The sequence below is a fragment of the Salvelinus fontinalis genome, chromosome 9 (assembly GCF_029448725.1).
Source record: "Salvelinus fontinalis isolate EN_2023a chromosome 9, ASM2944872v1, whole genome shotgun sequence".
In the NCBI taxonomy this organism is placed as follows: domain Eukaryota; kingdom Metazoa; phylum Chordata; class Actinopteri; order Salmoniformes; family Salmonidae; genus Salvelinus; species Salvelinus fontinalis.
The window spans coordinates 53,129,782-53,147,394 of NC_074673.1; the positions used below are offsets into that span (position 1 = coordinate 53,129,782).

At 43.8% G+C, this 17,613-nt stretch overlaps 1 protein-coding gene across 11 annotated transcripts in view; it reads right to left on the reverse strand.

Moving 5' to 3' along the window:
- LOC129862840 (AP-3 complex subunit beta-2) overlaps positions 1–17,613 on the reverse strand; it is a 99,970-nt gene that overhangs the window by 40,435 nt on the left and 41,922 nt on the right. For all 11 annotated transcript variants that reach the window (XM_055934877.1, XM_055934880.1, XM_055934878.1 and 8 more), the window contains exons 2-7: positions 9,249–9,324; positions 4,445–4,519; positions 3,855–3,950; positions 2,859–3,019; positions 2,683–2,749; positions 2,225–2,407 (exon numbers count right to left, since the gene is read on the reverse strand). In XM_055934877.1, the coding sequence (XP_055790852.1) occupies positions 2,225–2,407; positions 2,683–2,749; positions 2,859–3,019; positions 3,855–3,950; positions 4,445–4,519; positions 9,249–9,324 (658 nt within the window). The remainder of the gene's footprint in view (positions 1–2,224; positions 2,408–2,682; positions 2,750–2,858; positions 3,020–3,854; positions 3,951–4,444; positions 4,520–9,248; positions 9,325–17,613) is intronic.

A 17,613-nucleotide genomic window follows, 5' to 3' on the forward strand; every position in this document is an offset into this window, starting at 1 on the left:
CCGGCTCGGTCCTCCCCTCCCGCTCCGTGGCTCGACGACTCATTGCGAGCTCACAGAACAGGGCTCCGGGCAGCCGAGCGGAAATGGAGGATAACTCGCCTCCCTGCGGACCTGGCATCCTTTCACTCCCTCCTCTCTACATTTTCCTCTTCTGTCTCTGCTGCTAAAGCCACTTTCTACCACTCTAAATTCCAAGCATCTGCCTCTAACCCTAGGAAGCTCTTTGCCACCTTCTCCTCCCTCCTGAATCCTCCTCCCCCTCCCCCCCCCTCCTCCCTCTCTGCAGATGACTTCGTCAACCATTTTGAAAAGAAGGTCGACGACATCCGATCCTCGTTTGCTAAGTCAAACGACATCGCTGGTTCTGCTCACACTGCCCTACCCTGTGCTCTGACCTCTTTCTCCCCTCTCTCTCCAGATGAAATCTCGCGTCTTGTGACGGCCGGCCGCCCAACAACCTGCCCGCTTGACCCTATCCCCTCCTCTCTTCTCCAGACCATTTCCGGAGACCTTCTCCCTTACCTCACCTCGCTCATCAACTCATCCCTGACCACTGGCTACGTCCCTTCCGTCTTCAAGAGAGCGAGAGTTGCACCCCTTCTGAAAAAACCTACACTCGATCCCTCCGATGTCAACAACTACAGACCAGTATCCCTTCTTTCTTTTCTCTCCAAAACTCTTGAACGTGCCGTCCTTGGCCAGCTCTCCTGCTATCTCTCTCAGAATGACCTTCTTGATCCAAATCAGTCAGGTTTCAAGACTAGTCATTCAACTGAGACTGCTCTTCTCTGTATCACGGAGGCGCTCCGCACTGCTAAAGCTAACTCTCTCTCCTCTGCTCTCATCCTTCTAGACCTATCGGCTGCCTTCGACACTGTGAACCATCAGATCCTCCTCTCCACCCTCTCCGAGTTGGGCATCTCCGGCGCGGCCCACGCTTGGATTGCGTCCTACCTGACAGGTCGCTCCTACCAGGTGTCGTGGCGAGAATCTGTCTCCTCACCACGCGCTCTCACCACTGGTGTCCCCCAGGGCTCTGTTCTAGGCCCTCTCCTATTCTCGCTATACACCAAGTCACTTGGCTCTGTCATAACCTCACATGGTCTCTCCTATCATTGCTATGCAGACGACACACAATTAATCTTCTCCTTTTTCCCTTCTGATGACCAGGCGGCGAATCGCATCTCTGCATGTCTGGCAGACATATCAGTGTGGATGACGGATCACCACCTCAAGCTGAACCTCGGCAAGACGGAGCTGCTCTTCCTCCCCGGGAAGGACTGCCCGTTCCATGATCTTGCCATCACGGTTGACAACTCCATTGTGTCCTCCTCCCAGAGCGCTAAGAACCTTGGCGTGATCCTGGACAACACCCTGTCGTTCTCAACTAACATCAAGGCGGTGGCCCGTTCCTGTAGGTTCATGCTCTACAACATCCGCAGAGTACGACCCTGCCTCACACAGGAAGCGGCGCAGGTCCTAATCCAGGCACTTGTCATCTCCCGTCTGGATTACTGCAACTCGCTGTTGGCTGGGCTCCCTGCCTGTGCCATTAAACCCCTACAACTCATCCAGAACGCCGCAGCCCGTCTGGTGTTCAACCTTCCCAAGTTCTCTCACGTCACCCCGCTCCTCCGCTCTCTCCACTGGCTTCCAGTTGAAGCTCGCATCCGCTACAAGACCATGGTGCTTGCCTACGGAGCTGTGAGGGGAACGGCACCTCAGTACCTCCAGGCTCTGATCAGGCCCTACACCCAAACAAGGGCACTGCGTTCATCCACCTCTGGCCTGCTCGCCTCCCTACCACTGAGGAAGTACAGTTCCCGCTCAGCCCAGTCAAAACTGTTCGCTGCTCTGGCCCCCCAATGGTGGAACAAACTCCCTCACGACGCCAGGACAGCGGAGTCAATCACCACCTTCCGGAGACACCTGAAACCCCACCTCTTTAAGGAATACCTAGGATAGGATAAAGTAATCCTTCTGACCCCCCCCCCCCTTAAAGGATTTAGATGCACTGTTGTAAAGTGGCTGTTCCACTGGATGTCATAAGGTGAATGCACCAATTTGTAAGTCGCTCTGGATTAGAGCGTCTGCTAAATGACTTAAATGTAAATGTAACACAGACACACATGTGCGCGCGCGCACCCACACACAAACTGTACACCCACACACAAACAAACAGACAACCACGAAGACACAGTATGTGGGGACCTGCCGTACTCACGTTCATGTTGGGGTTGAGGAACTGCGTCCGGGCATAGCGAGTGAGCATGTTGATGATGACCACCTGACCCCACTCCTCCACGTCGATCAGCAGGTTACACAGCTTACGGTAGTTCTTATGGATCAGGTCTATGCGCTCAGGACACACCTCCTCAAAGGCCATGACAACACTACCTGCCACTAGCTGCAGGCACAGTCAGAGGGAGAGAAATTCTGTAAGTCCTGTAGATACCGTAAGCTCAAAATATGGCCATATGTTGACTTTAGCAGAGGCATGAGAATTTGCACATAAGTATCATTTTCACACTTAACACAACCTGATATGGTACCATTCACGCAAGCCTGTAATGCCACCAATAGGCCAAAGCAGAATATGGGTTTACCTGAGCTTAAGTTTTCAGTCATAGTTTCCCTTGTAAAGGGCATACAGAGTTGGCTAACGGGAAATATTTAACCTACTGTGGTTTTATCAGCCAGGAGCTTCTCAATGACCTCAATCAGACAGTCCTTCTGCTCTGGGTCCAAGCTGAGAGGAGTCAAGAGACATGTGTCAGGAAGACAAGGAGCTGGATTCAATCTCTCTCTTTCTGCCTATATCTCTTTCTCTCTCGTACAGACACCCCCCCATGTTATACCTGTAGAGTTTGGGGATGGCGTGAGCGGCCGTCTTCCTCACGTAGGGGGACATATCGGAGGCAGCCTCTTTGATGGCCAGCATCATGATAGGGACAATAATGGTGACTCTGATGCTGGAGAGCACACGCAGAGCACTGGCCCGGATCAACTGGTTAGGATCCTAGAAAGAGACAGAAAGAGTCAGAGACACAGAGAGAGAGAGAGAGAGAGACACAGAGAGAGAGAGAGAGAGAGACAGAGAGAGAGAGAGAGAGAGAGAGAGAGAGAGAGAGAGACAGAGAGAGAGAGAGAGAGAGAGAGAAAGATTTAAGAGACATTTTAAGAGATCATTGAATGACAAGCCATTTCTTTATAACTCAATTACTTCCTTTATTATACATATGGCTATTCTTGACCGCTGGGAGGCTCTGTAGGTCCAGTGTGAATTCAGTGAAGTGTCAAAAACACCATGACCCTCGATCATGAAGAAACCTACTGATATGCTACATGTATCAAGCTTCCAACCTTTTGGACCTATTTGGACCTAGCAGCATCCTTACGTGTGGCAGCGAGGACAGAGTGACAAAAAAACGAGAACTCTAATCTCAGAATTAACTCTCGATTGGCTATTAAATCTGTGAGAGAGAGGAAATGGAAATGGAAAGGGGAGAGAGAGGAGATCTAGCTATTTTTTATTAACCTCCTCTAGTATCTCCTCTCAGATTCAGTAGGAGAGCAGGTGAAACAGATGGTTATTGTAACATGGCTGGAGAGAAATCCCGTGCTCCTGCTGTGTATGTGTCTGAAGAAAAAAATAATGATCTTACGACTTTGATAATAGTCTAATCTTTGTCTTGTCATAACAACACCATCGGATCATGTCACGTGTTCACAACTCAATGGACCCCTTTTACTCCAGAGGAGTACATAGAAGTTGCCTCTGACCACAGGTCTAGGGTCAGATATCTTTGTCTCCCTCTAATGCTAGATCTGTGGTTATGGGCAAGGTGACTGACCTTCAGGCCTCTCTGAAAGGTTGAAATGGAGAGCAGAGCCAGATCCTGCTGCTCCTCAGCATAGCGCACCAGGTACACATAGACCAGCTTCTTCACCTGAGATAGTGAAGAGGTCGGGAGGAGGGGGGGGGGGGGGGGGGGGGGTGGAACTTGAGACATGACGGTACAACACACCTTTGGATATATTACCCAAACCCTGCCAATTACCAATCTACAATGCTTCCATTCATTGCCATTCACTGGCATTCATAGGCAGTCTTTAAGCACAACCATCACCTTAATATTTGTCTCGCATCCACACTTTGTTTCACATGAAACAGAGCAATATTCAGTCTGTATGCAAGACAACCTAAACATTGCCAAGCCTTCAACTACTCTTCTGCCTCTATATTGTTAGCTTCATTGTCTGCTTGAGATAGTTTACAAAATGAAAATAACGGGCAATTTAACAGTTTGATATATAGGCCTATGCACGGCTCAAAGATCTAAAATGTAACACTCGGGCCAGCCAATACCCCCCTGAAAAATAAATGTGACCTCAACTGCATGCTACTGTATATGTGGGATGGCTGGCTGGCTCCAAGACTTACCTCGATGTTCTTGCAGGCCACATTCTTCACCACTGCTGGGAAGAGGTCTGAGGCATTCTTCCCTCTGGCGATCATCTGGGGATCACAAACCCAGTACAGAACGGTCACACACTGGACTGCATTGTCAAAACCATCAATTTAGCCGTGTGTTATTGGATTAGTGAGAAACTATGAACACTCAAATGCATAGCAGCAGACAGTAGCCTGAATCTCAAAGGACAGTGTGGGCTTTAAAATATATTATGTCCATGTGGAATGGAGTCAAACACATGATTTCATATGTTTGATATGGTAAAATGTATTCAGTTCTTGACATACAACGAGCCCGTCCTATAGCTTCTCCCACCAGCCTCCACTGTAGTACATTTTCTGCTGTTCTATTGCGTATGCAATGACGTTCGAGAGAAAAAAGCAGTGTTTGTTGTTTGCAGTAACTTTGGTGTTGTAATATCCCAAACTGATGTGGCAGTTTCAGCAATTAGTGATTCCAGCTTTAAAGGTAAACCCAGCAATATGACATCATCATAAACAGCCACATCCTGCTTGAAACATTACACTGCTCCAAGATTGTCACCATCGGCTCTTGAGTTGAAGGGGGATAACGGCAAATTCTAGCCAGGTGCAAGGTGGCTAACATTAGCTAGGCTAGGGGTTAAGTTTGGGAGTTAGGTTAAAAGGTTAAGGTTAGGTGAAGCGCTAAGGTTATGGTTAGGGGAAGGGTTACTTAACATGCTAAGTAGTTGAAAAGTTGGTAATTAGCTAAAATGCTAAAGTTGTCTGTGATGAGATTTGAGGGTTAATGCAAAGTAACTAAAAAGTAGTAAGTGGTTGAAAAGGTGCTAATTACCTAAAATGAAACAGTTATCCCGTTATGAAATTCGAACTCGGAACGTTTGGTTTGCTAGACGTTTACCCACACCGACCAACTACCATCCTATCGTTGTTGACTTAAGTAATCATCAGTCTTACGTAACCATACCAAACGTGACATATCATACCAAAGGAGTTTCTCGGAATTACGTACAGAATAATACGAAATGCTCTGAGACCAGGTCGTCCCAGGGTTAATACAGCCCGCCACTCACTGCACTACTAGATATATCTTCGCCAAACGCAACTCTACGAAAAATATAAACGTTCTGTCACAACAAAAATACTAAATTGGGAAAGTCCAATCGATTGTGAGATATGGCATATACATTTTATATGATACATTTGGGTCGCGGGTTCACAATTTGACCTTTTCTGAGATCTCTGCCCATCAAAGAGGAAAAAGCCACCAGTTTATGCAACAACACACGCATGAGGGGGCTGCTCATAAAACACAACACACAGGCAGTTTTCAAAATAGCCTACATCAGAATTTAGCACAACACAACACGCCTTTTAGCCTACTATATTGTCAGAAGCATCACCAGACCTCGGGTAGTAGCCTATTTATCTCTGTTTCAATGCTCTGGAAACCAAGCAGAAAATCCCATGCTCTAAAGGTGGCATCATAGCCACACAAATACATTATAAGATAATTGTCGATCTGATCAGAAACAGTGTGCTCACAACCTTAATCTCGTAAATTATGTCGCTGATGTATTTTGTTTGAATTTTGGAATATATTGCGCAATAGAGCCCCACAGTGGAGGTGTCATAATACCCATAAACCCCAGCGGCCAAACAGGGACATGGTTTTTCCACCATTCATTTTTCCCATAGCGAATTTTAGAAACACTTAAAATAAGGGCTGTGTTTCTTGTTGGCTTACACTGGCGTGATGTTTTGATAACCATGTAAATCTCTCTCGGACAAGGTGACTTATCAATATATTCGGCTCTATTTCCTCTCAGATTCAGAAATGCTAATTAGTAAATCCCTGCAAGCTCCTGCACGTCATCGCTAAGAATACTTTTCCATTTGATCAAATTTGCCTACATTCTCTGGCTCGCTCGAGGAAGGCAATTTGGGGAAATAATAGCAAATTTGATCTATGAAAACTTGGACGAGAGCATGAAATACATTTCAATAGATTCATGCATCAGTACCTAAGCTATCTATTATATCTGCAACAGAAATTCATTTACAAGGATATGTTCGGTGTCAGCTGGCTTCTGGATGAAATTTATAATCAAATTATACATTTGTTTCATAAATAATCCTTATACCCTATATGTGTCATCCCATGAAGCGGCTGTTATGTTGTACACTCACTAGTCTTTCCCTCTCAATTTACTAGATATTTTTTGCCGTAATGATCTGATCACACCATGCAATGAGGGAAGTAGCCTACAGTCAGAGAGGGAAGACGGACAAATGTGTAAACTGCAGCCCGCAATTCGAGGCGTTCCTGCATGTGGGCATTCTTGCATCTGCAGGAATGCCCACCCCCACCCCCCTCGACCCCCCTCGAAATGGTTAGCGGGATGCGCGCTAATAGCGTTTCAATCGGTGACGTCACTCGTTCTGAGACTTTGAAGTAGTTGTTTCCCTTGGTCTGCAAGGGCCGCGGCTTTTGTGGAGCGATAGGTAACGATGCTTCGAGGGTGTCAGTTGTTGATGTGTGCAGAGGGTCCCTGGTTCGAGCCCAGGTTGGGGCGAGGAGAGGCACGGAAGCAACACTGTTACACTAGTTTGCTTGTTAGCGACACCATGTGCTTGCTTGCTAGTTAGCTAGCAGATTGTGTAACCCCCGCCTGCTGTGTACCGGAGAAACCCGTGCCCGACAGGTGGGGGCGAAGGACACTGTCTACCAATGTTGTCCATGCCTACTGCTAACTACTCTGGTACACAGCAGGCAGTGGCGACACTGTGTGCTTGTGACACAGTATGCTAGCTTACTAGTTAGCGAACCAGCACATGGTGTCGCCCCCACATGTCATGTACCGGAGACCTATTTAGGACTAGCTGGCTAAGCTAGCATACAGTGTCCTTTCTCTCCCACCTGCCGAACACCTACCCTTGCCGTCGTTAACAGAGCTGTGAGAAAACACTGCCAAACAGGCAGGGGCGAAGGACATCTGTGTGTACTAGTTATAGCTAGCTACCATTGTTGGCCCCGGAATTAGGATTAGGTTAGCTCATTTCCTCATTGCTTAGCAGAGATCTCAGGAAAGGTACAATTGTGAACCCGCCACAGGAGGTTGGTGGCACCTTAATTGGGGAGGTTGGGCTAGTGGTAATGGCTGGAGCGGAATAAGTGGAATGGTATCAAATACACGGTTTACATGTGGTTGATCCATTTGCACCGTTCTGGCAATTATTATGAGCCGTTTTCCAATCAGCAGCCTCCTGTGGAACAGATTATTTCAATTCACTGTATTACAATTCCAGTTGGTCAGAAGTTTACATACACTAAGTTGACTGTGCCTTTAAACAGCTTGGGAAATTCCATAAAATGATGTCATGGCTTTAGAAGCTTCTGATAGGCTAGTTGACATCATTTGAGTCAATTGGAGGTGTACCTGTGGCATTATTTAAAGGCTTACCTTTAAACTCAGTGCCTCTTTGCTTGACATCAAGGGACGCCCTTACAGACGGATCCGGCCCGTGGGTCGTATTTTTGACACCCCTGGCCTAGACGATTATATCCGCCAAGCAGGGTTGTGTATATAACAATAAATATAAGGAGGCTCAGCGAAATGATAAAACCTGTATTTGGAGTTATTTTCATAAAATAAACACAGTGGGTTTTTTTTTTTTTTCATACAGTGATAATGTTAATTTTTAAGACAGCATGGCTTTAAAAGATGTTATCCAATTCTTCTATCCTTTTGTCAAAGTAGGCTGAACATGAAACCTTATACTTTGTGTAACAGTACTGGTGGTGGCAATACATTCGCAGTCGAACAGACTTATATTTGACCACAAACTTACTCGGCCAAGCTTCATTTTCCCCTCCACCTCTCGAACTATTCTCAGATATAAATTATGCAGTCACGGCTGCTCTGCTTCAGTAGTAAGAAACTGACACCAATAATGAATATTCTCTCGCTTTCTCTTACAGCTGTCGTCTTTTATGGGACGTCTGGGATCAGTGTTAGGAACGGCAGATATTCAACTTCAATACCTCAGGCTATTCTTGTTATCAGGAGTATGTCCTCTTCGATTGAAAGCACATTTTTGACAGTAGCAGAGGAAATGATTTATGCGAAAGAGGAAAGAGAAAGTGTACTCCAGAAAATAAACTGTTCTGCCTTTACAATTACATAATTAATGTCATGAATATTTTAAAAGCTACCGTATTCATAATAGATGTCGATTGGAAAATGCAAAGGGTGCAACTGACGTATGTGCTAATTGGGACAGTCAGGAGGGTAACTCACACAAGTTAGAAGACTAAAGCCTACTGATGGTTGTTGAAGCTAGGACTAAGACCCTGTATCAACCACCAGAAGGATATAAGATATAGAAGGATATAGGATAAATGCCATCTATGATTTCCAAAATAGTGTGGGCTAGTGAGTTTACAGAAATCATAATTACTCAAAGAGTAAGATCTGAAACTTTACCTAGGACATGGGGACAGATTTGAAAGTAATTTTTTTGAGTCATTTTTTATGATGGACAGAAGGTGTCAAGGTGACAGTGAATCCTCTTAGAAAGTATTGAGTCTGTTTCTCTTTTTACTCCCGTTTGGTTATTTTGAGAGAGAGAGAGAGAATATTGAAAGTATTTTCCAAAGATTCCTCATGTGCTTGATTTCTCGCCTCCACCTGAGTAATCAAGGAATGACTTCTGAGATTCACCCAGTGAGTTTTTGTTGTTGTTGAAGATGGTGGTGGTTGACAGTGGAGATGAAGACAGCAGTACTCACAGCCACAATCCTCTTCATAGCTTCCAGCTTCAGGGAGTCTTTGTTGCTGTCCAGCATCTCTTTCAAGTCATCATGTCTGGGGGAAGAAGAAGGAAGAGTCTTCAGTTACTGAAGTTATCCAAACTAGCCACTTTCTGGTGTAAAAGGTCATTCGCAACCTTGTCTGAGACCTGAAGACTCACTTTAGCTCCCTGAGCTTATTCCTAAGGCTTTAGCTCAGCAGGCTAAAACAGTTTGTGGAGTGCCGATGACCCCGTTTTCACACCCAGTTGATCACACTAACAGACATCTATGTCTGTGGTTGAGAGCAACTTCTACCTCGAGCATGTAAACCATCGCAGGTGATGGGTAACGAGATACTTCTGGGTCCTGTTCAGTAGGCACGAAACCATCTGAATTTTTCAATAAGAAGCACTCATATTTGTTTTCTATTTTAAAATAGATGTCGGAAAAAACAAGATGAGGGACATGTCAAAATCCATATTTTTTTGCACTTTAGCAAGTTTTTTTTCCATATCAAAATGTATTGAACTTTCCATGTGGTCTATATTAAAAGGGTACAATTCAATATTGGTGCACAATACTTACTTTTTCAAATCAAAGGGATGCAAAATGTACTCTATTCTTGGAACGACCCACGAGACGAGATTTGGAAGTATGGCCACGCGAGACTATATTTGACATGCTACATAAATATTGCAATGTAGGCTTGATCGAATAGAGCTATGAGTCTAGGTTTACAATATTAAACTAACTCTGAAATCTTTCGAACAGCAATCCCAACCTATTTGTGACACTGTACGTTGAGTAGCGAAGCACGTTTTTGCAGTGGCTTGACTCATTCACTCATCATGGCTCTACTCTGTATTGTGGAAGCTTTGTTATTGTTTCAACTGCGGATTTCCCCTTTAAGGCTGTCACGAGAGACTACCTGTTCAGTAAAGCCACAAAGCCAGTCCCGGTGACAGCACAATGGTCCCATTTAATCCCATGCTATCGAGTCTGAAGATATGAAACAGTATATCAATGACAATTTGGTTAAATGGTTTATTCAGAATATAGAAAAAAAACTAGACTATAGATATGAATTATGTGAATTATTCAATTAGAAGTGCAGTGACCATCTCAGTATATATCACAGGCTTGGATGTGAGGGATGAAGCTTTCCAATCTACCTCATTGATACTATAAGTGCCTATTTAACTTCCAGTCTAGAGGTACTGTATACTCAGCAAATAGTTAAGTGATTAGTTTGGGTTGGTCATCATCTCTGATCATTACCAGTGTACTCCCCCCCTCCATACACTTCTAAGGAGCAGCAGCTTGGGCACTAAGTAACAACGCTATTTAAGGCTAATTGAAACCAGTTGAGACTAAATGGTGTAAGGTAGGGGGGCAATAAAGCAATACATCATAAGGCAATGAATCAAAACCATGACTGTCCATAAGGAAAGCATGGAAGACAGTGGTTTTAACTTTGTTACTAAATGTAATCCTTTGGTGAGCTAAATATGGGAGAAACGTGGGAAGAATGCAGAGGGACAACAGAAGACCAAGCAACTCGCAGTCGAATTCCCCCTCTACATGGATATATTCACTAACTGTTAAATACTAATCTGAATTAAGCCTGAACAGTGTAAAAATAGGCCTCAACACGATGGCACATGTCGCAAAAATGCTCCTGCTCCCGTACACACACATGTGCACATGCATGCAGACAGACACACACATGCACGCGTGCACACACGCACGCACGCACGCACGCACGCACGCACGCACGCACGCACGCACGCACGCACGCACACACACACACACACACACACACACACACACACACACACACACACACACACACACACACACACACACACACACACACACACACACACAAAAAGAGCTCCTGTAGCCTGTTATTCACACTTGGCTTGGGAGATGTCCAAACAGGCCCTGAGAGAGACAATCCAAAACACCACAGCACAACACTCAATAGTTTATGTGAAAGATAAAACACACACTGTGTTTCTATGGCAACAGTCATTCGTTTCTTTAGCGCAGGTGATCAATGGCGTCGTTAGTAAGATTCCCCAGCGAACTAATTTCACATAAGAGATAGGACATGCAGGCAGAGTGTGAATTATACTGTGACATTCGGGGGTGTATATTTTTTTGTTGATGGGATTTCCTATTTGGCGTGCACTTTTTTTATGGGCCTAATAGTAAACACATGTATTTTAATGGTACACATGTAGTACAATTTAATGTGGTGTTAACACAAGCAGTCATGATGTTCTCATCTGATTGTCAAACAAATCTCTTAAAAAAGTAGGCTACTTGTGCACATTCGTCCACTCCAAAATAATTCCAGCATCCAAACAGTGCACTGTGCACCTGCCATTTGATGGGAAAGAGACATCTGTTACAAAACACCAAAACGTGTAATGACATTCGACGATTGCCATTTGACCTACAGTCTGAATTCATTTGATGCGTCTTGCTGACAAATGTACCTTTTTTTGTCAAAAGAAAAGCCGGGACACCTGAAAAGGGGCTGAAATACGGGATTCAGGTACAGCTGAGCTCATCCATGCAGAAAACTGTGAGGGCCCAGTTGAAACAATGTTGCAAGTTCGCTAGCGAAAGCTCAACCCACTGGGCACACACTGGAATAGACATTGAATTGACGTCTGTGCCCAGTGGGAGAGAGAAAAAGACAGAGATAAAAAGGCGATTGAAAGAACCTAAACCAACTGTGTCACTGGTTTAAACCATGTCCGAGATGTGGGGGTGTTCGTTTCATTTGGATAAAGCTTTTATTTTCATATTTGACACTGTAGCATAACAGTACACAATTGCATTTCTAACAACTAGGAGAATGGTTAGAGACTAAAGTTTGACGAAAGTTTGAGTTTTGCTGCATCTCATTCGGTGGCCATGATCCCCTGTAATCCGTGCACATGTTTCACATGGTGAAAGAGTTATAACACTTTACTATCATAACTGATTTGGTACTGACCATGCCCCGTTTAAAAGCCGTCTATATTAATATATTTCTAAAAAAAGCACACGGATGCCTGCTCATTTGCTGATAGTCTCAATAGTGTACTCTACAGACACTTTACGGTAACTTACTGGCAGCCAGTTGCCTGTATGTTACCGTTAATGAAGGTGCCGTATGTTACTGTACAGTATTTTACGGTATCCAATACTGTTACTGTAACTGATTTATTGTACCAGTAATGCTACTGTAGCCATTTTACGTTAACATATACTCTTACCGTAATCTTTGGTATCGTTGTTTTAAGGTAACTTACAGGCAACCGGAACATCACTCTCTTTAACAGTACAACAAATGTAGCCTCTTACAAGGCATGCCTAAAAACATGTTAATGAGCCAGAAACAACAATATCATGCACCCACTAGTGGTCAAAACGTTTTTGGCGCTCCAAAAATACAGTAGGGTACTGTATTCTGTCAGGTGGAATTACAATACCATTTGAAATACAGCAAATATTTACAGTAATGTACTGTTAAACTAAAGTTAATTTGGAATTGATGGTATCATTTAACAGTTATGCCTAAAATCATCCAGAGTGCATTGCGATTTACATCAATTTACTGTAAATGCTTGTCATTGTTCATTCTATCTGTTTGTAGGCAGTCCCCTGCCCCTGTAATATGTTTGGATGTACTGTACCTTCCTTTCTAACTGAAAGCAATACCTCATCATTGGAAAGATGGGAGGAGTCCATAACCTGTGGTGCCCCACAGGGTTCAGTGCTAGGATCCATTCACTTAATCTATACATGCTGTACTGTAGCAGTACCTTCTCAATATCACACTTACAGTCCTATGTGTTAAAAGCTTACAACGATACACCCATGCATAAAGAAACTTGAATTCTATCCAAAAAGAGGATGATATCACATTGATACATTTATAGTCAGTCCAGGCCAGCCTGAAATGGTTCTGTAAAATTCCTAATATGTAGCTATTTGATCTGTGCTGTCTTAATGTGTTCATGGGCCATTTGGGGAGCAAAGACGCAAAGACCTTGGCTCCATCCCAAATCGCAGCCTATTCCCTTTGCACTACTTTTGACCAGAGCCCTATGGGCCCTGGTCAAATGTAGTTCACTAAATAGGGACTATGGTGCCATTTGGGACACATCTCTTCTCTAAATAGCAGCCCCATTTGCGAAGAGCCTGCTGAATGTGAAAGGAGATGGGTTTTTCATTGGGCCAGGGTGAGGGAGATTTGTTCATCTGTCATCCATGCGAGTGGCAATGGGGACAGACTAGCTGCAACACGTGTGGGCTTAGAGTCATGCTGAGGGGATCTGAGGTGATATTTTCTCTACCCCCTCACCTCCCTAGACACACACACACACACACACACACACACAATATCTTCCAAATTGATTTTTATTATATGCTATACAGAGATTCTCTACAAATCCTATGAGAATAGGAACAATTGATCATTTTTAACCATGGCCTGATTACCTTACCTGGTTGGCAGAAACTCATGAGATGACTTATTCCAGTAAACTAGCCTATGTATAAGTAATCTCGTCCCCCAAGCCGGCTCTCTCTCTGCTGAACCAATTGAGCCTGGGGACGAGGTCAATGTATAAGCCATTTCTGATCAATACACTACTGCATGCATTCATACAAACAAAACTCTGCCCTAATAATACGTAGTCCGTTTGAAAAGCATTCTTCCATTAATATTGCTCAAGGATATACAGTGGGGAGAACAAGTATTTGATACCAACCAATAAGATTTTCTGGACCCCTCTGGCAAGAATGCAATATTTTTTTCTAGATTTGAACACGATATCCCAGAAACCCCAGTTCTCATTGGTTGTCGCCGCTGGGATGACGTAGCACAGGCCTGGGCAATTATTTTCCATGGAGGGCCACATTAGAATAGATTTTGCCATCATGGGCCAAAATCATATTACAGGATTATACATCATGTGTATGACTGTGTTATACAGATATAGATACAGATATAGATACAGATATCTACTACAAATCAAGTCCATATATGCTACTTTTACTTTTTTAACATGCATAGAAATAAACCACTTATATGTTCTCCTTTCGGTAGGTCTTTTCATTATTAAACATGCAATGAACTACACGGAGGGAAAAGTACACTGTACATTGAGCACCACAGACAGAACTCTTGTTAACTCTTAAGGATCCGCCCCTTTTTTCCAATTTTCGCCTAAAATGACGTAAATCTAACTGCCTGTAGCTCAGGCCCTGAAGCAAGGACATGCATATTCTTGGTACCATTTGAAAGGAAACACTTTGCAGTTTGTGGAAATGTTTGTGGAAATGTGAATGCAATAGAAAGGCCATAATGTATTATTCCAGCCCAGGTACAATTTAGATTTTGGCCACTAGATGGCAGCAGTGTATGTGTAACGTTTTAGACTGATCCAATGAACCATTGCATTTCTGTTCAAAATGTTGTATCAAGACTGTTCCTAATTTGTTGATTAATAACTTTCCATGTTCAAAATTGTGCACTCTCCTCCATCAATAGCATGGTATTATTTCCCTGTAATAGCTACTGTAAATTGGACAGTGCAGTTAGATTAACAAGAATTTAAGCTTTCTGCCAATATCAGATATGTCTATGTTACAACCTCATGCTAATCACATTAGCCCACGTTAGCTCAACTGTCCTGTGGACGGGACACCGATCCCGAAGAACATTTATTAACGGGTATGCACAAAAACACAAGAAAGAGAGAGAGCTCAACATTACATTTAAACTAGTCAGTGTGAGGAATGAAGTCTCTGAAGGCCATTGACAGAGTAGTGAAGTCAGGTATAGTTTCTGACGTCGCTATACACAGAATTGTTGAGAGGTGAGAGTCAGTAAGAGATGATTTGTCTCAGGAGTGTAAATTGGTGGTTGAAGATATCCCTCTAGTGGTGCGGGGGCTGTGCTTTGGCAAAGTGGGTGGGGTTATATCCTTCCTGTTTGGCCCTGTCCGGGGGTATCATCGGATGGGGCCACAGTGTCTCCTGACCCCTGCTGTCTCAGCCTCCAGTATTTATGCTGCAGTAGTTTATGTGTCGGGGGCTAGGGTCAGTTTGTTATATCTGGAGTACTTCTCCTGTCTTATCCGGTGTCCTGTGTGAATTTAAGTATGCTCTCTCTAATTCTCTCCTTCTCTCTTTCTTTCTCTCTCTCGGAGGACCTGAGCCCTAGGATCATGCGTCAGGACTACCGGGTATGATGACTCCTTGCTGTCCCCAGTCCACCTGGCCTTGCTGCTGTTCCAGTTTCAACTGTTCTGCCTGTGGCTATGGAACCCTGACCTGTCCACCGGACGTGCTACCTGTCCCAGACCTGCTGTTTTCAACTCTCTAGAGACCGCAGAAGTGGTAGAGATACTCTTAATGATCGGCTATGAAAAGCCAACTGACATTTACTCCTGAGGTGCTGACTTGCTACACCCTCGATAACTTCTGTGATTATTATTATTTGACCATGCTGGTCATTTATGAACATTTGAACATCTTGGCCATGTTCTGTTATAATCTCCACCCGGCACAGCCAGAAGAGGACTGGCCACCCCTCATAGCCTGGTTCCTCTCTAGGTTTCTTCCTAGGTTTTGGCCTTTCTAGGGAGTTTTTCCTAGCCACCGTGCTTCTACACCTGCATTGCTTGCTGTTTGGGGTTTTAGGCTGGGTTTCTGTACAGCACTTCGAGATATTAGCTGATGTACGAAGGGCTATATAAAATAAATTTGATTGGATGATTTGTGCCTTGACTTGTTATATTTCATCACTGAAAATGTCTGTTTACATACATAGGTTGACCCAAACAGTACAAACATCTTCTGAGCATGACCCCTAATCTTTGGAAAGTTTTGTTCATCAAGAGATGCATAGAACCTCATCAGTGACATTGTTTTGAATAGTTCTCCAATCATTGCATCAGACTGAAGATCAATAAGCTCAAGTTGCATGTCAGTGGGAGCGTTATCCACATTGAAGGTGAAAGGAGAGGAAACCAACAGCATGTCATTTTCCAACACTTTGAAATCCTCAAAACGGAGAGAAAACTCACCATTGAAAGCACACAGCAGCAATGTATACTTCTCCCGCTGGTCAACTGATAGGGAACAGACTAGTAGTGTTGGAAGGTTGGTGAGATTGTTGGCTTCTACTTGGCGGGTCAGGAAGAGTAATTTTCCCTTGAAGGCTTTGACAAGGCTGTACATCTGATGTGCATAAAGGCCCTTCCCTTGTAGTTTGGAATTCAGTTCATTCATGAGGAACATGATGTCCACGGTGAAGGCAAAATCAGCCAACCATTCTTTATCTTGAGGTTGAGGGAATTCCACATATTTTCCTTTAATTTGCAAAAATTCAGCAATCTCTGACTTCAGGTCCCACACCCTTTTAAGCACCTTTCCCAAACTCAGCCATCTCACGTTTGTGTGGTAGGGGAGATCTGCATGACCCAACTCTGTTTCTTCCAACAGTGAGACAAACTGCCTGTGGTTTAAAGATTTTGCTCTTATGAGGTTTACCACTTTAGTGACTTGTATCCACAACATGGCTCGTTTTCAGAACACCCTCCTGATGAATAATGCAATGCAGGAAAATCATTTTCTGATCTGGGTTCAGCTCAGCTACTTTATCTTGTATCCTTCTCAAAAGGCCAACGTTTTTTCCTGTCAAGTTTGGGCACCCATCAGTGGTGACACTGGATAACTTTTCAAAACTCAGTCCCAGTTTTGCCACACTCTTATTAACCGCCTACCAATAAATATTACCCTGTGGTTGTGTTCATCCTTGAATGCACTGAAGCAAGCTCCTCTGTAATTACAAAGTCTGGGGTTATGCCTCATAACACGGAACCCAAACAGGCTGCGCGAGCGTGCCATCGTGCATAAAATGTATTTTGTCCCCCCACACCAAACGCGATCACGATACACAGATTTTTAAAATATCAAAACAAACTCTAAACCAATTACATTAATTTGGGAACAGGTCAAAAAGCATTAAACATTTATGGCAATTTAGCTAGTTAGCTTGCACTTGCTAGCTAATTTGTCCTATTTAGCTAGCTTGCTGTTGCTAGCTAATTTGTCCTGGGATATAAACATTGAGTTGTTATTTTACCTGAAATGCACAAGGTCCTCTACTCTGACAATTAATCCACACATAAAACGGTCAACCAAATCGTTTCTAGTCATCTCTCTTCCTTCCAGGCTTTTTCATCTTTGAACTTATATGGTGATTGGCATCTAAACTTTTATAGTATTACTACACCGACTGGCAACACAGTTCGTCTTTCAATCACCCACGTGGGTATAAACAATGAAGAGA